General features: G+C 60.0%; 1 protein-coding gene and 1 long non-coding RNA gene across 2 annotated transcripts; one reads left to right on the forward strand and one right to left on the reverse strand.

The window, feature by feature from the left end:
• Positions 1–6378: 6378 nt before the first annotated feature.
• On the reverse strand, positions 6379–14255 carry LOC113901825. The gene is made up of 4 exons (XR_003513554.1): positions 14134–14255; positions 13566–13842; positions 12358–12510; positions 6379–6848 (listed from the first exon to the last, which is right to left on the reverse strand). It is a non-coding gene; the product is annotated as an uncharacterized LOC113901825 (long non-coding RNA).
• Positions 14256–14559: 304 nt separating this feature from the next.
• On the forward strand, positions 14560–22824 carry DIPK1B (divergent protein kinase domain 1B). The gene is made up of 5 exons (XM_027556788.1): positions 14560–14675; positions 18302–18436; positions 20766–20873; positions 20966–21142; positions 21662–22824. The coding sequence occupies exons 1-5, from the start codon at positions 14613–14615 to the stop codon at positions 22472–22474; spliced, it is 1296 nt and encodes a 431-aa protein (XP_027412589.1). The 5' UTR covers positions 14560–14612; the 3' UTR covers positions 22475–22824.
• Positions 22825–23093: the final 269 nt, after the last annotated feature.

Genomic DNA, 23093 nt, shown 5'->3' on the forward strand with positions numbered 1-23093 from the left:
TTCTGCCTCATTTCCTCTCCGACCCAGAGCCACACTGCATGACCCAGGGCTGCCTGCAGTGGGAAGCCCCCGCCCTCCCCCAGCTAGGCCAGGCCCAGCCCGGGACACTCGAGGGCCTGACCTGCTGAGCCTGGGCCACCACCCACGGAAAGGGACTGATGCCTAGCTCATCAGAGAAGAGTCACTGGCGGAAACCACCGGCTTGCTTCTGCACCAGGATGGCCTCCAGACAACTGGGCTCACGAGGGCGCTATCACTGATAGGAGCTGCATGCGGGCCCCAGGTAGCAATCCCATTCTGTCTGTCCCGCCTGCTCTGCGTGCCCCTGTGGATACCCCGTCCCAGGGAGCGGGGTTTCTGAGCTCCTGCCTTCTCCCCTCTGCAAACTCACACGCAAGCATGCGAGCCAGCCGTGGAGGGCTGGCCACGTGGCGCTGGGGCGGAGCAGACCAGGGGGGTGTGAGTCTCCACTCAATCATCATTGTTCTATCACTCAGGTGTGTCCAACTCTGCGACCCCATGGACTGCAGCACACCGGGCTTCCCTGTCCTTCACTATCTCCTGGAGTTTGCTCAAATTCATGTCTGTTGAGTCAGTGATGCCATCCAACCATCTCATCCTCTGTTGCCCTCTTCTCCTTCCCTCAACCTTTCCCAGCATCAGGGTCTTTTCCAATGAGGCCGTTCTTCGCATCAGGTGGCCAAAGGATTGGAGCTTCAGTTTCAGCATCAATCCTTCCAGTGAATATTCAGGGTTGCTTTCCTTTAGGATTGACTGATTTGATCTCCTTGCTGTCCAAGGGACTCTCAAGACTCTTCTCCAGCACCACAGTTCAAAAGCATCAGTTTTTTGGCCCTCGGCCTTCTTTCTGGTCCAACTCTCACATCTGTCCGTGCGTGACAGTGAAACTCAAGGTGAATCCATGACCTAAACATAACCAGTGACACTCCTGTGCTGCCACAGGGGCCATGGTGGAAGTGGAAGCCTGGCAGGTGGGGATGAGGCAGAGGCCCTGAGTGAAGAGGGAAGCGGAGACACAGCCCAGGACCTCCTGGCACAGTTACGCAGGCTGTGCACTGCATAAGTCTAGAGCATTCCAACAACTCGAACTATAGCAGCCGACCCTCCCAGAGTGAGCAGACCCAGTTCTCTGGCCTCTGACCCTCGCTTCCCCCTTCACCACTCAGAATGTATTCAGTCAGTCACTTGTGTCTGATTCTCTGAGACCCCATGGACTGTAGCCCACCAGGCTTCTCTTGTCCGTGGGATTTCTAAGGCAAAAATATTGGAGTGGATTGCCATTTCCTTCTCCAGGGGATCTTCCCGACCCAGGGACCGAGCCTGCGTCTCGCAGATTCTTTACCACTAGCGCCACCTGGGATTTTTACCATTCGGAGACCTGGATAAATGAATCCCTAATCAAAGCATTTGGGTCCTGCTACCTCTGGGTGGGAGGTTCGAGGCAGGTTTCTGGAGCTCAGTCTAACACACCCAGGGGCCCCACCCTGCCTGGATGCCAGCCAGCACCAGTGCCAGCACCGCCCTGAGTCACTGTGCAGCGCGGGTGTGGCTTCCCGGTGACCCAGCCAGACATCTGTCCCTGAGCTGATGAAGCTGGAGCCGGGCTGCAGCCCCGCCTTCCCCGCCCTTGCCTGCGTTGCCCAGGGCCAGGCAGCAGACCTGGGCCCTGGGGAGATCTGAACCGCAGGTCAACAAGGAGTAAGCACTTTTTCAGGACAAGTATGTCCCAGGAGAAGACTCTTGAGGGTCCCTTGGACTTCAAGGAGATCAAACTGGTCCATCCTAAAGGAAACCAATCCTGAATATTCATTAGAAGGACTGAAGCTGAAGCTCCAATACTTTGGCCACCTGATGCAAAGAGCCAACTCGTTTGAAAAGACTCTGATCCTGGGAAAGATTGAGGGCAGGACTCGATGGACATGAGTTTGAACTAGCTCCGTACTTGGTGATGGACAGGGAGGCTTGGCGTGCTGCAGTCCGTGGGGTCCCAAAGAGTGGGACACGATGGAGCGACTGAACAACGTCCCAGGTAATATTTAGAACAAACGTGTACTAAAAAATGTCATTCGTTGTTTATCTGGGATGGAAATCACACCGGGCGTCCTGTATGTTATCCTCGGAGCAGGGATAAAATACATCCGATACCCCAGCCCCACCCTGGTTCTCAGCCTCACTTGCCAACGGGCTCTGCGGGCGGCTGGGCAGCACTGCCCCCTAGTGGACGCAGCCCTGGCCGCAGGGTGGAGGACCTGGGGAGGGGCTTGGGTGACCCGCCCTCTCTGCTCCCCATGGGGGCACACCCAACGCCCCCTGCCCCCCGAGAGTTGACCCTCCCCGGGTTGGCTGCCCCAGTGAAGCGTACAGTGGTTGGCCCGGGACAGCCAGCAGGCTAGGGGTCTTGGTGCTCACCCTATGGCCAAAATGGTGTTGGGGGGGTGTTGTACAGGGTTTAGGGGCTTCCCTTCCTCCCACCCCCTGCCCACTCTGAACTCTGTCCCCTTCCTCTGAACTCCCCACCCACCCACCTCTCCACCTGGCGTGGAGTCGGGCACAGGCTGGGAGCAGCAGCCCCCGGACACTCACCCCAACATCGGAGGCTGGGGCAACAGAGCACCTGCCTGCCGCCAAGGACGTGGGCTCCAAGCTCTCCCACTCCCTTCCTCCCGCTCTGTCCCCTTTTCCTGCTTCCTCCTGTCTCTGCCTCCCTCCCTTCCTCTATAAAAACAATGAAAGTTATATTCTGACCATATTGGTATAAAAAAAGTAAAAAGGAACCCTAAAATTTCATTATTTTCCTTTCCAATTTCTTTCTGATTTGGAGGGAAAAAAAAAAATTGAAAACACTCCCATGGGCCCCTAGAAGCTTGTGGACCCCGGGTCCTGGGCTCTGGGCCTGGCAGATGATGGGCCCTGCTCGGGACCCAAGGCAGGGGGCGGGGGTATCCTGTGGGGTCTTAGCAGCCATGAGCAGTGTGTGTGACCCCAAAAGTCCGGTGGGCCACCCCAGCTGGCAAGGAGTCCTGACAGGGGTGCGAGACCCCGCGCCTGGTCACTGGGTTCTGTAAGACCAGCTGTGCCTCCAGCTGGACCCAGCGGTGCAGCTGGACGTCCCTGGGCACTGTGAGAGGGCAGGGGCTGCAGCCCCAGGGGCCGAGGACTCCCGGGCAGGTCTGGTCACCTTGGCCTGGCCCTGAGCCCCTAGGGAGGGGGAGCCCCCCCCCCACCACCTGCATCAGCCCCAGAAGTCCCTCTAAGACCAGCGTCCTGGGGAGGCCGCCCCCTGATCCGTTGGGCTGACGGCACTGCCGTCTGGCGTCCCTGCCGAGGGTGGCCATGGCCACTGTGGAGGGCTGGCCGGCTCGCTCCTGCTGGTCTCTCAGCACACAGGCCGCCCGGGGTCAGCGGGGGCGGGGTGCGCGCAGCGTCCCCGCTGGTCAGGGCCTCCCGAGGGCCCGCGTGGAGTCTGGCTTGCACTTCAGCTGCCTGGCCGGTGCAGGCAGACCCCGGGCCCCAGGGGCGCCTCAGGAGCGCTCTGCCTCTGCCCTGCAGCCCCCACAGCGCTGCCGGTGGGCCTGTTTTCCCACCACCTCCTTAAGGCCCCGGGCAGGAGCGCAGGCCGGCCCAAGGAAAAATGGTCGGGCTGGCCAGACAGAGTGTAAGGGGCCTGGCAGGCACCCAGCATCTCACCAGGGGGACCGCAGCCCCACCAGAACATAGTCCACACGCCACACCCTCTGGGGAGAACCTGTCCTCAGAAGACAGAGCCCCCCAGAGCGGGTTTGTGGGTTCCGTTCGCCTAGAACTGCTTCTAGGCGAACCCTCCCCTTCCTGTGCCCGTTGGGCCCCGACCCTCGGAGACCGCGGAAGTTGGGGAAGCGCCCCTCCGAGTTTATCTTGGAGGAACAACTGCACAGTGAGGCCCAGACGCCCACACGGGGAGCCCGCCCCAGCCCTCTCTGCCCTTTGGGGACTGGAGCGAGCTGGCGGCCCTCGGCAGGGCTGCCTGGCGCCTCCTGCAGACCCTCTAGGCGCATGGACAGTCCCTGTCCGTCTGCACGCGCACCTGCACAGCTCCCCTTTCCTAGGACCACGACGCCTGTCCTTCCATGCCTGGCGTGGCGCTGCTGGGAATGTTCAAGCGTCGAGGATCTGAAAGACCCCAGAGCGGAACACAAGCCATCCTTATGACCTGTATTGATAACAGTCCTAACCGTACCTCCTCCAGATCCTCAGGTCAAGCCGGTTGAAGCCCGGAAGCAGGGAGGGGGGAGAAGTGAACAAGGATGGGACAGGGAGGACTCGGGAGAGAAGGTGGGGCAAGGCCCTCCGCCAGGCTCATCCTTCGCACGGAGGGTCTTAAGACGTTCGTTGTAAAAGATACAGGTGGGGCTTCCCTGGCGATCCAGTAGCTAAGACTCTGCCTTCCAGTGCAGGGCGTGCGGGCTCAATCCTCGGTCGGGAAGCTAAGATCTCACACATTGTGTGACGTGGCCCAAAAAAAAGTACAGGTAATAAACGCACATTTCTATTCATGAATGGAATAATACATGGACCATCCATACCACGGGGTACTAGTCGGCCATGAGAAGGAATGAATTTCTGACCACGTTACCCCACACACGAACACCCGGAACTAAGGGAAAGAAGCAAGACAAAAAGGGGTGTATAGTGCACGTGCGTGCATGCCCGCGTGCGTGCGTGCCTGCGCGCGCGTGTGCGAAGTCGACGCGGTTGTGTCTGACTGTCTGTGACCCTGTGGACTATAGCCCACCAGGCTCCTCTGTCCATGGGGATTCTCCAGGCAAGAGTACTGGAGTGGGTTGCTGTGCCATCCCCCGGGGATGTATACTGTGATTCCCCTCGTATAAAATATCCAGAAGAGAAGGGTTTTGAGAGACAGAAATCAGATTGGTGGGTGACAGGGGCCGGGGTGGGGGAAATCAGGAGTCAGTCTTGTGGGGTACTTGGGTTTCTTTTCGGGGGGATGGAAACGTTCTGGAATCAGATAGACTTGTTGATTGCCCAACACTGTGAATGTACTAAATGCCGCTCAACTGTACAATTTAAAACAAATTTACAGCATGTGAATTTCACCTCAGTAAGAAAAGATACAGGTGGGTAAGAATGAATAAAAGTCACCTGTGACCTCAACATCCAACCGATGTTATCACTGTGGCATGGCTTTCCAGATTTTAGGATTTTTTTATTATTGCATATACACCCATCAGTGTACATCTGCATACCTGTGGGTAGTTCACACAACTGGGGCCACACTCCCCCTACGCTTGGTCACTGGTTTTCTCGGGAGATCTGGAGTCCTCCGCTGTATTCTCAGGGGTCCACAAGTCCTAAGTGAAGTTTTACTAAGCGTTGTGTTTTCACTTGGATGACAGGTAAATGAACTTATCCAAACATCCGTAGGCTGCCCGGGTGGTGCTAGTGGAAAGAACCCGCCTGCCAATGCAGGAGACATAGAGATGCAAGTTCAATCCCTGGGTTGGGAAGATCCCCTGGAGGAGGGCATGGCAACCCACACCAGCATTCTTGCCTGGAGAATCCCACGGACAGAGGAGCCTGGAGGGCTATCGCATCGTCAAGAGTCAGACACGCACACATGCAAACATCAATAAAGATAAGCTTCCTTTTGGCGTTGGAAATACTGGTTTCCCCCCAAATCTTGGCCGTCTTGAGGGTGTGGACGCAGGCTATGGCTTCCCTGTAGGGGTCGGGCAGACCCCCGGGCCCTGGAGAATGTGTCTCTCTTGAGAAGCATCCAGCGTTCGGGGCCTGGGGCTGTGGTGTTGTCTTAAGGTTTGCACAGGACTGTCGCCTGAACGGACCTTCATTTGTTTATGTGACCAGTCACCTCTCGGCGGGCATGGGGATGTCCTGAACTCTCTCTGAACAAGGCTGGGTGAGTGACCAGCTAGGTCTTCACCTCCTTCCTGAATGATTAACTCAGGACAGGTTCCAGCAGGTGACATTTCTGGGGCAAAGGTTTTTAACCACCTGCTTTCCACGGTAACTCAGCATGGAGCCCCCACCCGGGTAGCTGGGGAGGAGACCTGCCATCCCCACTCCAGGGGGCCTCTGATGGCGAAGGGGCAGGTCCTGGGCAGCACTAACTGTGAGAATGTGGGAGCCACAGTCCCAGGGAGGTTAGCCCCTGCCTGTTTCCCTCCCCGCCTCCTGGCCGCAGACTGTCCTCAGCTGACGCTCACCCCTGTCCATTCTTCTTCCAGTCCCCCCGAACACATCTGCTGATTGCCATTTGTTGCAGGAAGGGGGACCGCTTCCAGGGCCCGAGAGTGAGCTCTTGTCTGACACTGGGAAATGAATTGTCCGAGGAGACACACATGCTCACACATGCTCCTTTATTGGGAAGGGGCGCCCAGGCAGAGAGCAGGAGGGTGAGGGGACCCAGGTGGACTGCTCTGACACGTGGCTCAAAGGCTCGGGTTTACTGATGATAGGATTAGTTTCTGGGTTGTCTCTGGCAATCTTTCTGATCCAGGGTCCTTCCTAGCGGTACACGCATTGTTCAGCCCAGATGGATTCCAGTGAGAAGGATTCTGGGAAGTGGTGGGACACGTGGCATCTCCTTTTGACCTTTCCTGAACTCTTCTGGCTGGTGGTGGCTAGTTAGTTTAGGGTTCCTACCAGGACCTCCTGTCGTGAAATAATTCATGCAGATAGTTACTATGCTGCCCGGCCTGGCCCCATCACAGCAGCATGTGGCTTTGAGAGGGTGCTCATCTTCACGACCCAGGCTGGCTGGCTATACAGCGTGGAGGAACAGTCTCCTGTCTTAGGGCTTCTGTGAGAACCTGCTGGGAAATACAACACATTGGTTGGGGTCACACTAAGAAAAGTTCTGCACTGGATCTAACCTCAGCGTCTCCTGCTGTGGTTTAATCCCCTCATAGCCTCCCTGTGAAGATCTGACTCATCCTCAGGGATAAGTGGTGCAGGCTCCCAGGGGGCCCCCGGACCCTCACTCCCGGCACAGGGGGAATGCTGCTGTGTGACTTCCAGGGACCTCTGCCCCGACCTGGCACTCAGATTGCAGGCCACCACGCTGTGAGCACACTCAAGCAGAGGTCGGCCTGGCCGGGAACTGACCTCCAGCCAGCACCACCCCGGCAGCACCACCCCCGCTTAAGCCTTCAAAGGACCAAGAGCCTGGCTTTGCAGAGACCCTGGACCAGAAATGAACATGTGGCTGAGTGGCTCCGGATTCCTGACCCACCAAAGCGTTCCCTGCTCTGAGCTGCTGGGCGTGGGGTGCTCTGTTACGCGGCAGCAGATCACGGATTCAAGATGCTTTTGCAACTAGGTGCATGGAAAAGAATTATAAAAATGTTTTTTTAAAAAAGAATTCATAGACAGAATATCCTGGGAAGAAGAGCAAGAAGGCGTCCAAAAGGCATTCTGAAAAGAATCCCTCAGGCATGTCCCTGGTGGCCCAGTGCCTAAGCTTCTGAGCTCCCGAGGCAGGGGGCCTGGGTTCAATCCCTGGTTGGGGAATTAGATCCCACGTGCCACAACGGAAGATTCTGCATGCCACCTCCAAGACCCGGTGCAGCCAAGCGTAAATAAAAATAGATACTTTTAAAAGAGTATGATATGCAATTAATAAACCACAAAGGAGAAATGGCCAATGAACATAAGGAAAAAAAAAAAAAAGCCTCCCTCAGCATCTGGAAAATAAGATCCCTCCAAACTACAGGCTGGGAGCCAGAAGATGCCTGGGACCATCCCCACCAGCTGCACCTCTCCAAGGTCCCTGCTGCAAGCCACATTCCAGGTGCAGAACTTTCTCTTTCTTGAAAGCACCCCCTGGAACAAATTACCACAAAGGGTGACTTTAAAATCACAGAAATTTAGTCTGCACGTTCTGCAGTCCAGAAGTCCAAAATCCTGGTGTGGAGGGCCACTCCCCACAGGCTCCAGGGTAGGGTCCTTCCTGCTGCCAGCTCCCTTGGCGCGGACAGCATGGCCCCCTCTCTACCCCACCTCCTCCCCCATTTCCCTCTGTCCTCTCTGCACGTCTCCCATGAGGACACTGCCACTGGATTCGTCCTCCACCTCCACCCCAAGAAAACCCAAGCTGGTCTCCTCTTCTCGAGATCTTAATTACGTTGCAAGGACCCTTTTTCTGAGTAAGGTCCCATCCACAGGGTCCAGGGGAGAGAATGTGAACACATCTCTTTTGGGGCCACTATTTGGCTCACTGCAGGCAGTGCACTAGACACGCAAGGGAGCCTCCCCCTGCCCCCCCCCAAAAAATTGGGTCCTGGGACTCAAGAAGCTGAAGTCTCCAAGACCTCGAAGACGCCTGCTGTTGTGCCCCGAGTCCTGTGCCTCCAGCTCTGTGGGGCCCCTGTCTGCACAGGCACAGTCCCTCCCAGCAGCCTAGAGTGAGATCCACAGGATTCCCATAGGTTTAGTTCAGTTCAGTCGCTCAGTCATGTCCACAGCACGCCAGGCCTCCCTGTCCATCACCAACTCCTGGAGTTTATTCAAACTTATGTCCATTGAGTCAGTGATGCCATCCAGCCATCTCATCCTCTGTCGTCCCCTTCCTTCTCCTCCTGCCTTCAATTTTTCCCAGCATCAGGGTCTTTTCCAGTGAGTCAACTCTTCACATGAGGTGACCAAAGTATTGGAGTTTCAGCTTCAGCATCAGTCCTTCCAATGAATATTCAGGACTGATCTCCTTCAGAATGGACTGGTTGGATCTCCTTGCAGTCCAAGGGACTCTCAAGGGTCTTCTCCAACACCACAGTTCAAAAGCATCAATTCTTCAGCACTCAGCTTTCTTCACAGTCCAACTCTCACATTCATACATGACTACTGGAAAAACCATAGCTTTGACTAGACGGACCTCTGTTGGCAAAGTAATGTCTCTGCTTTTTAATATGCTGCCTAGGTTGGCCATAACTTTTCTTCCAAGGAACAAGTGTGTTTTAATATCATGGCCGCAGTCACCATCTGCAGTGATTTTGGAGCCCAAAAAATAAAGTCAGCCACTATTTCCACTGTTTCCCCGTCTATTTCCCATGAAGTGATGGGACCAGATGCCATGATCTTCGTTTTCTGAATGTTGAGCTTTAAGCCAGCTTTTTCACTCTCCTCTTTCACTTTCATCAAGAGGCTCTTTAGTTCCTCTTTACTTCTGCCAGAAGGGTGGTGTCATCTGCACATCTGAGGTTACTGATATTTCTCCCGGCAATCTTGATTCTAGCTTGTGCTTCCTCCAGCCCAGCGTTAAGGTCAAGCAAACATGAAATCAAGATCAGATGACAAGCACGTGGTGGAGATGCAGTGCGTGAGAGAAAAGAGTAACGCACATTGAATCGAGGCCCCCCAGGACCGACCCCAAGATGCCTGACTCGTCAAGACAACAAAGCGTAAGTGCAGAGAGAGGACGAGGGGCTCACAGCCCCACTGCAGCTTCACCTGAATGGGGCAACACTTGTGCAAAAGCAGGCTCCGCGTCCGCTCACCGCCTGCTGCCTTGGGCCTCCGCGGGTTCCGTCCCTCTGCCCGGAGTCCGTCTTCTCCCTCCCCCTGTCTCTTCCCCATCCATTGGGTCAGACATCACCTTCCCCAGGCCTGGCCTGGGCCTAAAGGCATCCACACCTCTCAGAATATCCGCCTGGAGAGAAATGCTGACCTCAGTCCTAGGTCATCAGGACCTGGGGCAGTGGGATGATCTATGTCTCGAAGGACCCAAGCCTCCATTTCTCTGTTTTCCCCATGACATACTTGTGCCCAAGACTGAGGGGTTCCAGAAAAACACGGAGATGAGTGGAATATGCGGCAGCTACCCTGAAAAACTATGTTTCCCAACATTCTTTGCAGCGAGAAAGGTCGTGTGACTAGCCTTTGGCCAATGGGATATGAGCGGAAAGTGAAAGTGAGAGTCGCTCAGTCACCTCTGACTCTCTGTGACCCCATGGACTATACGGTTTATGGAATTCTCCAGGCCAGAATACTGGAGTGGGTAACCTTTCCCTTCTCCAGGGGATCTGCCTGACCCAGGAATTGAACCAGGGTCTCCTGCATTGCAGGCGGATTCTTTACAGCTGAGCTACCAGGGAAGCCGAATATGAGCAGGAGAAATATGCTTTTCTAGATCCCATCTTTAAAGGGAAGGTATGCTCTTCATGGGCTTCCCTGGTGGCTTAGATGGTAAAGGACCCACCTGCAATGTGGGAGACCTGGGTTCGATCCCTGAGTTGAGAAGATCCCCTGGAGAAGCGCATGGCAACCCACTCCAGTATTCTGGCCTGGAGAAGCCCATCGACAGAGGAGCCTGGCGGGCCACAGTCCATGGGGTTGCAAAGAGTCGGACACACTGAGTGACTGAGCACGTGCTCTTCGTGTCCCCTTTGCTCTTCCTCTTTGCTGGAGTGTGGAGGTGATGCTTGGAGCTGGAGCAGCCATTCTGGGCTACAAGACAGAAACCAGGTCTTGAGCAAGTCCCTGAGAAGGTGGGGTCTCCTATTAGCCCCCAGAGGCTTGGCTGCACGCTGCACAAAAGAGAAACGCACACCTCTCTTGATCGAGCCATCTCTGTTTCGGGCCCCTTGATGACGTGCGTGCTGTCGTCACTGCCCCTGGCTGTTGGCGATGATGTCGCTGTGTGGTCTGTGTGTTGGGGTGGATGGTGTTACCCCTCTAGGTTCATGGTCACCCAGACCTTCAGAGTGTGGCCTATTTGGAACTAGGGTCTCTGAAGGCTATGAGAGGACTCACGGAGGAGCTGCCCCGGTGGCTCCTGGCTCTGAGCGGTGTTGTGTGTTCAGTTCCATTTGCAGCCTGAAATGGTCCCTCTTGGGCTCCCCTGGTGGCTCAGTGGTAAAGAATCTGCCTGCAGTGCAGGAGACCCGAGTTCAGTCCCTGGGTGGGGAAGATCCCCTGGAGGAGGGCATGGCGACCCACTCCAGTGTTCTTGCCCAGAGAATCCCCATGAATAGAGGAGCCTGGCGGGCTACAGTCCAGAGGGTCACAAAGCACTGGAATGGCCTTCTCAAAAGTTCGCTTAGAAGACTTCTGACTCTACCTCTGTCCCCCCCTGCTGGCCCCTCCTGGCCCTCCTGCCTTAGTCAGCACTAAATATGACTGTCCCCAAAGAGGTACACCTGTCATTGGTCACCATGGCAATGACCAGAATGAAAGGCGGGGTGGGGCTCTATAGATTCTTTGGGGATAACTAGGATCTGACCCCAATTCTAACCCTAAACAGGCCCTCCTGAGCAGATGCCCTTCTCTTCTTCTAAGAGGACCCTTTAGCCAGCCTGGATGGTCCAGAAGGGGATCAAGGTGATGAAAACTTAATTCTGGTCCCGCCATCTGGATGCTCCCAGGAGCCCATCCCAGTCTTCAATCCAAGTATCACTACCATTTGGTTGAAGACATCCGGTATCTGAGGGTAGACCACATGGTCCAAATTGCGGAGCAGAGTGGGTCTCCATAAGTTTTGTAGAAGTGCCCCTGTTGGGAATTCCCTGGTTGTTCAGTGGTTAGGACTCAGCACTTTCACTGCTGAAGGCCTGGGTTCAATCCCTGAGCTGGGCAACTGAAATCCTGCAAGCTGCATGAGGCGGCCAAAAATAAATAAATAAAAATGCCCATGTCTCTTTTGCACTCTTGAGGGTCCCTTGGACGGAAAGGAGATCAAACACTTTTGTCAACACTAAAGGAAATCAACTCTGAATATTCATTGGAACGACTGATGCTGAAGCTGAAGCTCCAATACTTTGGCCACCTGATGCAAAGAACTGACTCACTGGAAAAGACCCTGATGCTGGGAAAGACTGAAGGCAGGAGGAGAAGGGCAGCAGAGGATGAGATGGCTGGATAGAATCACTGACTCAATGAACATAAATTTGAGCAAGCTCTGGGAAGACAGTGGAGGACAGAGGAGCCTGGCGTGCTGTAGTCCATGGGGTTGCAGAGTGGGACACGACTTAGCGACTGAACAATGAACAACATTTGCACCAGACCTGTGTCAACTGGGTCCCTATTAGGAGACAAAAGCCACATGGCAATCTGAACAGGGAAAGTTTTGCTTCAAGAATTACTGACTGCAAAGGCAGATGGAAGTGAAGAGCAGACAGAAGTAACCTGCAGGGAATTCCCTGGTGGTTCACTGGTTAGCGTGCCATGCTTTTACTGCTGAAGACCCAGATTCAATCCCTGGTTGGGGAACTAAGATCCTGCAAGCCACACAGCACAGCCAAAAAAGAAAGAGAGCAAAGTACCATGTTGGGCTGAGCCCCCACTCCCAGGCTGAGATCTTGCCGGGAGAGCCCAGCTGCGACTTACGGGACAGCAGAGAAGTCACTGTGGTGCTGGCAGAATTGCAGGAAATCTGCCCTCTGGAGATTGCTGGAAACCACTGTCCTGGAGCTGGGAAGGCTGCTTGCAGGGTGGTGTCTCCGCAGTGACAGTCTGCTACAAAACCATCCCAGGGCTCATCTTTTCAACAAAAGTGTGAGAACAATTGGATGTCCACGTGTAGAAACCCCCAAACCCCAAGCCAGAACACTGCCTTGATCCATGTACTGAGTCGTGCCCAACTCTGTGCGACCTTATGGACTGCAGCCCACCAGGCTCCTCTGTCCACGGAATCCTCCAGGCAAGAATACTGGAGTGGGTTGCCGTGCTCTCCTCCCGGGATCATCCTGACCTGGGGATCAAACCCACATCTCTTGCATCTCCTACTCTGGCAGGCAGAATCTTTACCACTAGCGCCACCTGGGAAGCCGGGTACCAAAATGAGCTCAAGTGAATCACTGACCCACACGTGAAACCTAACACTATGTGACTCCTAGAAGAAAACAGAAGGAAATCTTTGTGACCCTGGGTTGAGTTAGGCAAAGACTTCTTAGATTTGACAGGCACAGACGAATAAAAGGAAAAAATGGACAAACTGGACCTCATCCAAATTAAGCAAGTGCAGGACTTCCCTGGTGGCTCAGTGGATGGCAGTATGCCTGTCAATGCAGGGGACACTGGTTCGACCCCTGGTCCGGGAAGATTCCACATGCCGCGGGGCAACTCAGACTGTGAGCCACAACTTCTGAGCCTGTGCTCGAACCCTCGAGCCACAACTACCAAAGCCTGTGCACCTAGAGTCTGTGTTCTTCAACAGGAGAAGCTGCTGTGATGAGAATCCTGTGCCGGGCCATAAAGAGTCGGCCCGCTGGCTGCAACTAGAGAAAAAACTCAACAAAGAAACAAACAATACCAAAAAAAAAAAAAAAAAGTTGGGCAAAAAGTTTGCATAGATGCTTTGCCAAAGAATATATACAGGCAGCAACTAAGTATGTAAGAAGTAGCCAACATCAATAGCCTTTGGGGAAATGCGAATAACCACAAAGAAACTGCACTTACAGGCTCCCCATGGAATGGCTAGAATTTTTAAAGGGTTGATACCAAGTGCCGATGGGAAAGTGGAGTGACCAGAACTCCCACACGCAGGGAATGTAAAGGGTGCCTAGACCTCCCACGGCATCCCCAGCCTGTATCACCTCAGGGAAAAGGAATGTCCTTCGTACAGAACCTCGAGTTCTGACTTGACGGCGGCTCTGCTCCTGATGTCCCAAGCCAGGACCAACTCCGAGGGCCTTCAGGAGGTGACTGACTGGCTGATCCAGTTGGTGCCTGGTGCCCGCGCTGGCAAAGAGGGGTGCTGAGCGTCCAGGCCTCTGCCCAGGGACAGAGGCCAGACCTGGGGTCTGCGGCCGCTTTGTTGCATTTTTGTGTCGTGCAGGGGACGAGCCGGAGCGGGGCCCGGGGCGGGGGAGCCTGGAAGAAAGCGGGGCCCGAACTTCTTTGCGGCCTGCAAGCGGTGGTGCCCACGGGCTGTCTGTGCAAACACCGGCAGAGCTGCACGGTGCGAGAGTGCGCTTTACTCTCTTTAAAAAGCGGGAGAAAGAGGCCAATGCTGCCGCAGTACCCACTGCCCCTCCAGGCCCTGTGATCGGCGCAGGACCCCACTAGGGACCCCCATGACTCGTCCCGGGCCCCGGCGCCTCCCGCGCCCCGCGCGTCCGCCCCCGCCCCGGGGGACCTCCGCAGGCTGCCCGGCTCCATTACCCGCCTCTCCTCCTCCGAGGGCCGCCCGACGGCCCCCGCCGTGCAGTCCCCTCCCGTGGCGGCCGCGCGGGCGACCGGGGCTTGCACGCAGGGGCTAGTCTGCGCCGCACGGGGCGGGCCGGGGGCGCGGGAGGGCGGGGCCTCGGCGCCCTCCCCCTTCCCGCCGGGGCGCGGCGGGGGGGCCGCGGGGCGAAGGCGGGGCCGCGGGCGCCTCCCCCGGCCCTCCTTCCCTCCCCGCCGCGCGACTCCGCGCCGCCCGCCTCGCGGCCACGCGCCCTCGCGCGCCTTGGCTCCCCGCCTCCCCCCGCCGCGCGCCCCCGCCGCGCCCCCTCCCCGCGCCCCCGCCGGGCCGTCAGAGGCGAGCGCTCTGGCGCGGACGCGGGGCGTGGAGGAGGCGCGGCGGCCGATGCGGGCGCGCCGGCCCGCGGGGCTGAGGCCGAGCGGAGGCGAGCCGGGCCCGCGCACGGCCCGCGCCCACCATGCGGCGGCTGCGGCGCCTGGCGCACCTGGTGCTCTTCTGCCCCTTCTCCAAGGGCCTGCAGGTAGGCGCGCCCCCGGCCGGGCCGGCTCCCGCCCCTACCCCTCCCGCCCTGGGTCCCGGGCCGCGGCGGGGTCGCGCGGCATCCAGCCCGGGGACCCTGGGCGGATTCCGGACTCAAGGTCGCAGAGGGCCCGGGTACGTGGTCCCTGGGGGGCCGGGGACAGGCAGGGCCCGGGGTGGAGGTTGCCGATCGAGTGAGCGGATGCTGCGGGGCTGGCCCCAGTGCCTCTGGGGCTGCAGAAGGCCCCCGCTCCGCCGCGGGCCGGAGCTGCTCCCGCAGGCCGCGAAGCCACACCAGGTCCGCCCCGCTTTCCTCCACTTAGGAGACCAGGTTTGTGTTTCTGTGATGGAAAACTTGGGACCCGTAGAAGCACCCTAAGAAGGGCATACCCTCCCCCTGGGTCATCCCTCAGCCAGCCCGAGATGAAGAATGTGCCCTGACCCCACAGTGACCTTGGACAGATCCCCGTCCCTCTCGGGACCCTGCTGTCTGCAGGGGAGGCCCGGGCTGCTTTGGGGGCCGGCTACCGCGATCCCTGTCATGGCTGCTTGGGGTGGTCTGAGCCAGGCTGAATGCGAGCGTCAAATTATTCAGGCCAACCTGCCACCTTCACGACCCCAGGCCCTGGGCAGGAGACAACACTAGTCAGACCCGCCCGCACCTCCCTGGGGTCCCCTCTGGGGAGAAGGGTGGGAGCCAGGTAATGCCCGCAGGGGTCTGCGCCAGAAGCCCTCCTGCCATCCAGGGGTCTTGGGAGGGTCGTGGTCTCCACCCAGCTCTGGGTGGGGTGGGAGCTGAGGGTCTGTGGCCTCCCCCACGCTGGGAGGTGGGGGTGCAGCGGCCCCATCCTGAGGGAAAGGCCTTGACGGAGGAGGCCAGTGTGGCGGGTCTCGGACTGGGGGTGTCAGGCCTTTGAGCTCAGCCCGGGAACGGCAGATGAGCCTGGACAGGAGAGGTGATGGGTTCCCGATGGCTTGGGTTGGTTCCCAGACACCCCCACCTTAATGAGAGGAGACACCCTGAGCCTCAGTTTACCACGTGTGAAACACACTCCTGCGTTGGAGGTGAGGGGTGGAGGCCACGGTGTAATTGGGCCCCTGGCCCCGAGGCTGCCGGTCATCATTCTTTGTCCCCCGAGTGACCCCCCCAAATGCTCCACTAGGAGCCGGGCAAGCTGGGGGATGCGGTGAGCCGCCGGCCAGGGCGCACTGAGTGAGCTTTCCCCTGTCCTGGGGGCATGCTCACCTGTGGGCGTCAGGATGCCACAGGGGCAGGGCAGGGCAGGGGGTAGGGGCCGGGACTCCCCTCGGAGGAAGTGCCTGCCTGCAATCAGGACCTGGGGGTCGCTCAGAGCTCGGCACTGGGGACGGTGTCCATGGAGCAGGCCGCCGCAGGAAGGCCGGAGCTGGAGGGGCTCTGGCGGGAGCATGGGCCGTGTCCGAGGTGGGCCCTGCGGTCAGGCCGCGAACCTGGGTCTGGCCCAGGTCAGCCCCTGGGGCCAGTGCAGGCGACAGCCTGCTTCCCTCCCGCCTGTTCCCCCAGGACCCCCAGCACGGGCTCCCAGAGGCCCTGCCCGCCTCGTGGTCACCCGTGGTTGGAAGTCCTCTGACCTCGTCCTGCCCCAGCCGCGCCCCTGGCTCCCGGCCCCCCACCCGCTGGTCTGCTTTCCTGTTTTTCCCTTTGAACAAAACTTGCGGAAACAGATGTGGTGGCAGGGCCAGTGGGCCTCGACCCAGCCCTGCGACTGGCCAGGGCCACCTCGGGCCTCCGCGGCTCCAAGCCGTGCCTGCTGCAGCGCCTTCTGGGGTGGCCGGCCGAGGGAGTCGGCCAGAGACGCAGGAGGGGAGGACCCTGCCTCTCCTGGAGGAACCGTAAAAACAGCTGCCTGAGCTGAGCCTGGAGGCCTTGCCCCGTCCTCAGGGCAGAGCCGCCGGCCCCATTTCTGGGCCCCAGCCTCCAGGTGATGAGAAACCCAGGGCTGACCAGGACTGGAGCCGCCCCACTGAACCACGGGTGGCGGGATGTGTGACCAGTGCTGGTAGAGGCCCTGCTCCAGGGCAGGCTGGTCTGAAGCCCCCTTGCTCTCCCGGGCCCTCTTCTCTGGGGCTCAGCTGCCCCGGTCAGGGTGTCTGAGCTCTTGCACGGGGCAGCGCCTGGTAGCCCTGGCCCATCAGCTGACCGCCGCTGGGCAGCAGCCATCGAGGCCGTGATTTGCCAGGACGGGGGTGGGGAAGGAAGTTGATGCTCCTGCAGTCGCGGCTTGGGGGCTGGATGGGAGACAGTGCCCCCCAGTTCCTACAGGGCTCTGGGTTCCCCCAACCCTGTGATTCCACTCGTCAGCCGGGGAGACCTGGCCGAGGGACCGAGCCCTCCAGAGAAACAGTTCCTGGCCCACCCCACGCTCCTGGGACGGAGCCTCTGGCAGCGGGGCCAGGAGCTGAATATCTTAGTTATCTCTTCTCTATCATGGTAAATTACACATCGCGTGAATTTAGCATCTTAACCATTTTTTAAGTGCACCCTTCAAGGGCATTAAACACATCCCCGTCGTTGAGCCACCAGCACCAGCCGTCTCTAGAACTCGTTTCATCTTTCCAAACTCAAGCACTCAAGCTCTGTCCCCTTCAAACCCGCGCTCGCCATCCTGGGCAGGCCCCCCTTTTCTCCCCACCGCTCCCCGTTGTCCCCACTCTGCTGTGTCTGTGGGTCTGAGTCCTCTAGGTTGTTGGATGGGTGGAGTCACACAGGATCTGTCTTGTGTCTGGCTCATTTCACTGGACATGATGTCCTGCTGGGTCATCCATGCCGTAGCCTGGGTCGGAGTTCTTTGCCTTTTCATGGCTGAACACCGTTCTCTCCTGTGGATGGGCTGTATCTGACTTGCCCGCTCCTTTGTCAGTGGGTCTGCGGGTTGTCTACACTTTGGCCGCTGTGATGGGGGGTGTGCGAGGCTGGGTCCCGTAAAAGCTCACAGGGTGGCGGCGCCTCCGAGCCCTGTGCTCCCTGCCGGCCCTGGTCCAGCCTGAAGTCTTCCCCAGTGGGAGGAACCGTGTGCAGGGTGCCGGGCCAGGGTGAGGGGCCCAGGGTCGGGGAGCGCCTCTCCAGCCTGACCTTGTACAGAGGTTACATGTCATTATGAAATGAGGGCAGGACAGGAGGAAAAAATTGTTCCAAATCTCTTTATTCAGCAAAATAAAGAGTTGTCTACCCTAAATCCTCCTCATTCGGGAATTATTTTTCCCTGCCTGTGAGATTTCAAGGTCTGGGAGACACCAGGCCCCTGCCTGGCACCAGGAGTGGGTGCGCGCGGAGTGGGAGGGAGACACTGACTGGGGCGGGGCTTGGGGGGAGGTGCTGGGGTCTAGGAGGCGGGGCTTGGGGCTGGGGTCTAGGAGGCGGGGCTTGGGGAGCTGCGGTCTAGGAGGCGGGGCTTGGGGAGGCTGGGGTCTAGGAGGCCAGGCTTGTGGGGACTGGGGTCTAGGAGGCGGGGCTGGGGTCTAGGAGGCGGGGCTTGGGGAGCTGGGGTCTAGGAGGCGGGGTTGGGGCCTAGGAGGCGGGGCTGGGGTCTAGGAGGCGGGGTCTGTGCACCTAGAACGCTGTGCTTCTTCATGCCCCCTCCCCCGCAGGGCCGGCTCCCAGGCCTGAGGGTCAAGTATGTCTTCCTGGTTTGGCTGGGCGTCCTCGCAGGCAGCTGGCTGGCCTACGTGCACTATTCGTCCTACGCGGAGCTCTGCCGCGGCCATGTCTGCAGAGTGGTCATCGTAAGTGTCGCCCGGGGCCGTCTGGGCTCCGGCCGCCCCCAGCCAGCGCTCCTGCTGTGGGCAGCCTAGAAACGGGGCTTGAGGCCCGCCCAGTGGATTCTAGGAGGGTCCGGCTGCGTCCTGTGGGGCTGTCCCTGCAGGCCGTGGCGGGGTGGGGGTTGCGGGGGGGAGCCCGGGAGGAAGGGGTGCCCTGTGGAGCACAAGCGGGTGGCTGGGGGTGGACAGACAGACGGATGGGTAGACAGGGCCAGCTGTAGACATGTCCGGGGGTGCCAGGGGTCCAGCCAAGGAGGCTGCAGGGCGCGGTCTTCGGGGCCTGGGGGTGGAGACGCGCTAAGTCACCACTATGGCTGGTAGAGCAAAGCTGTGCACGTGTGTGTGAGGGCGCTTGTGAACCTGTGTGTGCTTGTCCACGGGAGTGCATGTGTGCCCATGAGCACTGCTCCACTGGCTCACGGCTCCTGCTGAAGGATGCCCTGTGACTGGTGGAGGGGGAGGTGACGCCAGCCGAAGAGGCCCTGGTAACCCTCAGACGCTGATTCCGCCAGCCTCCCCGGGCAGTGGGGAGCCCTCAGCGGGCTAACAGGGTCTGAGGCATCCATGCCCTGGGGGGACCTGCCCCAGTGGAGCTCCTCGGGTCCTGAAGTGGGGGCAGTGGGAGACGCCTGGCCTTGAACCTGTCTCCTGATGGGGGCCTGGAGTCTCTGCTCCTCTGCAGGGTGAGGGGCGCTCTTCCTGGGGGGCTGTGTGGCACTGTGGAAGGGCTCAGCAGGCTTGTTCTGCCCAGGGTCCCGTGGGGGCCAAACTTGGGACAGTCCGGAGGTGGTCGTGGAGGGGTCCAGAGCCCACGTGACAGGACTTGCGAGGGGCCCGTCGATCGTAGATCGTTGGCTGGGGGAAGGCCAACATGGGCATGAGGGTGCAGCACCCAGCTGGGGGGGGCCTTGTTTCTTCCAGAAATGCTCGCTGGGGCCCTCCAGGGGTCAGACTTGAGCTGGGCGCCAGACACATGGCTCTGCCCCCAGCCTGGCGGGCTGGGGACGTGCAGGGGCAGGTGTGCGTGTAGAGGGAGCCTGGCCTCTGGGCAGGGGCGGTGAGGGGTACTGCTTGGGGACCTCTTGCACCAGGCGAGGTCCTGGGCTGCCCGGGTGGGTGGAGGGGTCTCTTGGGGCAGTGAGGCCTGGGAGGACACGGGGTCTGGCCAGTGGGATGCAGTGAGCAGCTGCTCAGAGCTGGTGGGTGTTTTCTGAGCACTTCTGTGTGCCCGCAGCAGCGCCCCCAACATGCAGAGGACTGAGGGGCCCTGGGGGAGCAGACAAGGAACGTGCCCCCCCCAACCAGAGGATCTGCAGCTTCCGTCTTCCCAGAGCGCCCTGGCCTTCCCACCAGCGCCAGAGCGGTCTCCCCGGCTGCTGGGCCGCGGGGATACCCCCTCCTTTCCCGAGAAGACCTGGCCACCTCACGGGGGTATCAGCCATCTCCAAGAGATTCCACAGCTTGTCCAAGGTCACCCAGGGTGTGTGTGTTGGGGGGAAGGCAGGACCGGGGTCACAGACCAGGTACCCATGGACTCCAGGGTGCTCAGCCGGCTCCCCACGTCAGCCCGGTTTGTAGACAGGAGACAGGCTGGGAGGGGAGGGGTCTTGCCCCGCCTGAGGCTGACGGCCACACTGCCCACCTCAGCTTCGGTGGAAGCCCCTCCCCACCCTGGTGGGCAGCGTGGCCTGCAGGCGCCAACCCTGGCCCAGCCTGACCGCCCGCACTGGCAGACCCCCCCACGAAGGGCCTTGTGGCTCCAGGGGAAACTGAAGGGGTCAGAGCGGACCTCTGCAGTGGACGGGCTCCCCTTTTCTGTCCTGATGAACGGCTGTCGGGCTCTGAAGCCGCAGCACAGAAGCCTCCTCCCTGGTCCCGTAGGTGAGTCCAGGGCCTCGGCGTTCAGGAGGCCCTGCCTCCCCGCCCTGGCACGCTCCCTTCCTGCAGGCCTGCTCCACCAAGGGCCAGGGCACCATGGCAGCAATGATGCACATCCAGGAGTTCACCCCACGCTTGCTCCAGACGCCACAAATCCCCCCGCCCCCCACCTAGGGACCGCCCTGGGAAGGGCCTCACCTTCCAGCTCGGCTCAGCCCACACCCCCAGGACTCGGGGCTGCAAGGCCCTGTCTGGAGCCAGGAAGGGCCCAGTGAGGGCAGCGGCTCCTGCAGAGCTTGACCTGATTAGCGCTGCAAGCCTCTCCCCATGCGTCTGGCTAATGAGGCGCTGGTGGGCAGGCGGATGGAGCTCTCGCTTCTCCAGGCCACTTGCTGTGTCTCCCTGCTCTCCTCAGTGTGACCAGTACCGCAAGGGCATCATCTCAGGCTCCATCTGCCAGGACCTGTGCAACCTGCAGCAGGTGGAGTGGAGGACCTGCCTCTCCTCCGTGCCAGGCCAACAGGTAGGCCTGGCCGGGCTCAGCCCCTGGGGCCCTGCCGCCCACGGTGTGCCCTGAGGGGGCCGTGTACACAGCGGGTCCCTGTGCTTCCGCAGGTGTACAGCGGGCTCTGGCAGGGCAAGGAGGTGACCATCAAGTGTGGCCTGGAGGAGAGCCTGAGCTGGAAGGCCGGGGCCGACGTGGCCCCCCGGCGGGAACTGGTGCTGTTTGACAAGCCCACTCGGGGCACCTCGATTAAGGAGTTCCGGGAGATGACCCTCAGCTTTCTCAAGGTCAGTTGGCCCTCCTGGGGGCTTGGCGTGTCAAGTTCACGCCCAAGGATGTGTGCACAGGGCAGGCAGCAAGCTGGATGGGGGGGCCACACGGGCCAGGGGATATCTGGCTAGCCCGCTGGTTCCAAGCAGACCCCACAGGCACGAGGCTCAGGGAGCACCCACAGGCATGAGATCGCGCCTGGGGCCAGAGGGCAGGGGGCAGGGGGAGGGCATCCGTGGGGAGGAGGCCAGGGAGGAGGTGGGACTCGGGGGTGGATGGGGCAGATGAGGGTGAGCGACCCTCGCAGCACTCCCACCTTCATGCAGGAAGTCCCCAGGCTCCCTGAGCGCTGGGGAGAGAGACGCAGGTGGGCTTTCCAGGAGTGGTGAGGGGGCCTCTCCAGCGCCTTGCTGCCTGCTTCATCCTGGGGGCTGGAGGCCGGGCTCCCCCATCGGGCCGATGCGTGGCGTCGGGTGCCAAGCCTGCAGCAGCGCGCCCATGTCCCGCCTCCCCTCTCTCCTGGTCCCGAACCTCAGGCTAATCTGGGAGACCTTCCCTCACTGCCCGCGCTGGTCGGCCAGGTCCTGCTCATGGCCGACTTCAACAAGGACAGCAGGGTGTCACTGGCAGAGGCCAGGTCGCTGTGGGCGCTGCTGCAGCGCAACGAGTTCCTGCTGCTGCTGTCCCTGCAGGGGAGGGGGCACGCCGCGCCGCTCCTGGGCCACTGCGGGGACCTCTACGTCACGGAGGGCGTCCCGCGCAGCTCGGGGCCCGCGGCCGCCCTCCCGGCCCTGCTGCGGCCGCTGCTGCCGCCCGCGCTGCACGGGGCCCTGCAGCAGTGGCTGGGGCCTGCCTGGCCCTGGCGCGCCAAGATCGCCATCGGCTTGCTGGAGTTTGTGGAGGAGCTCTTCCACGGCGCCTACGGGACCTTCTACATGTGCGAGACCACGCTGGCCAACGTGGGCTACACAGCCAAGTACGACTTCAGGATGGCCGACCTACAGCAGGTGGCGCCCGAGGCCGCCGTGCGCCGCTTCCTGCGGGGCCGCCACTGTGAGCGCAGCGCGGACTGCACCTACGGGCGCGACTGCCGGGCGCCCTGCGACACGCTCCTGCGCCAGTGCAAGGGCGACCTGGTGCAGCCCAACCTGGCCAAGGTGTGCGAGCTGCTGCGGGACTACCTGCTACCCGGTGCCCCTGCCGGCCTGCGCGCCGAGCTGGGCAGGCAGCTGCGCACCTGCACCACGCTGAGCGGGCTGGCCAGCCAGGTGGAGGCCCACCACTCGCTGGTGCTCAGCCACCTCAAGACCCTGCTCTGGAAGGAGATCTCCAACACCAAGTACACCTGAGGGCCGCAGGCCCCTGCCCCACCCTGTCCAGGCCGGCGGGCGGGGGGGGGGACGCCGGCTTGGGCCCACCAGCCACGCCTGTCCCCGGGCCTTTCCCCGCCTCCCACAGCACGAGGCCCTCTGCCACCAGAGCGCGGCGGCCACGCGGTTCCTGCCCCTGCACCACCACCACCACCTCCCCACCCCGCCCCGGGTTTTCTGGGCTCCCGACAGGACAGTGGAGCTGGCAGGAAAGAGGGAAGGACTCAGAGCCCAAGCACCAAGGGCTGGCCCTGGGACCTGCCCAGGCCAAGGTTTTGTTACTTTGGAGAACTATGTGTAAATAAAGCTTTTCTGTGAATTACTGTTCAGTCACTAAGTCGTGTTCAACTCTGCGGCCTCCTGGACCGCATGCAGCACGCCAGGCTTCCCTGTCCTTCACCATCTCCCTGAGTTTGCTCAGACTCATGTCGGTGAAGCCATCCATCTCAGCCTCTGTCGTCCCCTTCTCCTCCCGCCTTCAATCTTCCCCAACATCAGGGCCTTTTCTCACAAGTTGGCTCTTAGGATCAAGTGGCCGAAGCTTCAGTCCTTACAACGAATATTCAGGGTTGCTCTCTGTTTACGATTGACTGGCTTG

This window comes from Bos indicus x Bos taurus, chromosome 11 (assembly GCF_003369695.1).
Source record: "Bos indicus x Bos taurus breed Angus x Brahman F1 hybrid chromosome 11, Bos_hybrid_MaternalHap_v2.0, whole genome shotgun sequence".
Classification (NCBI taxonomy): Eukaryota; Metazoa; Chordata; class Mammalia; order Artiodactyla; family Bovidae; genus Bos; species Bos indicus x Bos taurus.

What these genes read in the sequence shown, in the direction of transcription:
- DIPK1B (XM_027556788.1), top strand. Translation starts at nt 14,613, where the DNA reads ATGCGGCGGCTGCGGCGCCTGGCGCACCTGGTGCTCTTCTGCCCCTTC. An exon ending in CCTCCGTGCCAGGCCAACAG is followed by an intron (nt 20,874 to 20,965) that starts GTAGGCCTGGCC and finishes GTGCTTCCGCAG; the next exon opens with GTGTACAGCGGGCTCTGGCA. An exon ending in TGACCCTCAGCTTTCTCAAG is followed by an intron (nt 21,143 to 21,661) that starts GTCAGTTGGCCC and finishes CCCGAACCTCAG; the next exon opens with GCTAATCTGGGAGACCTTCC.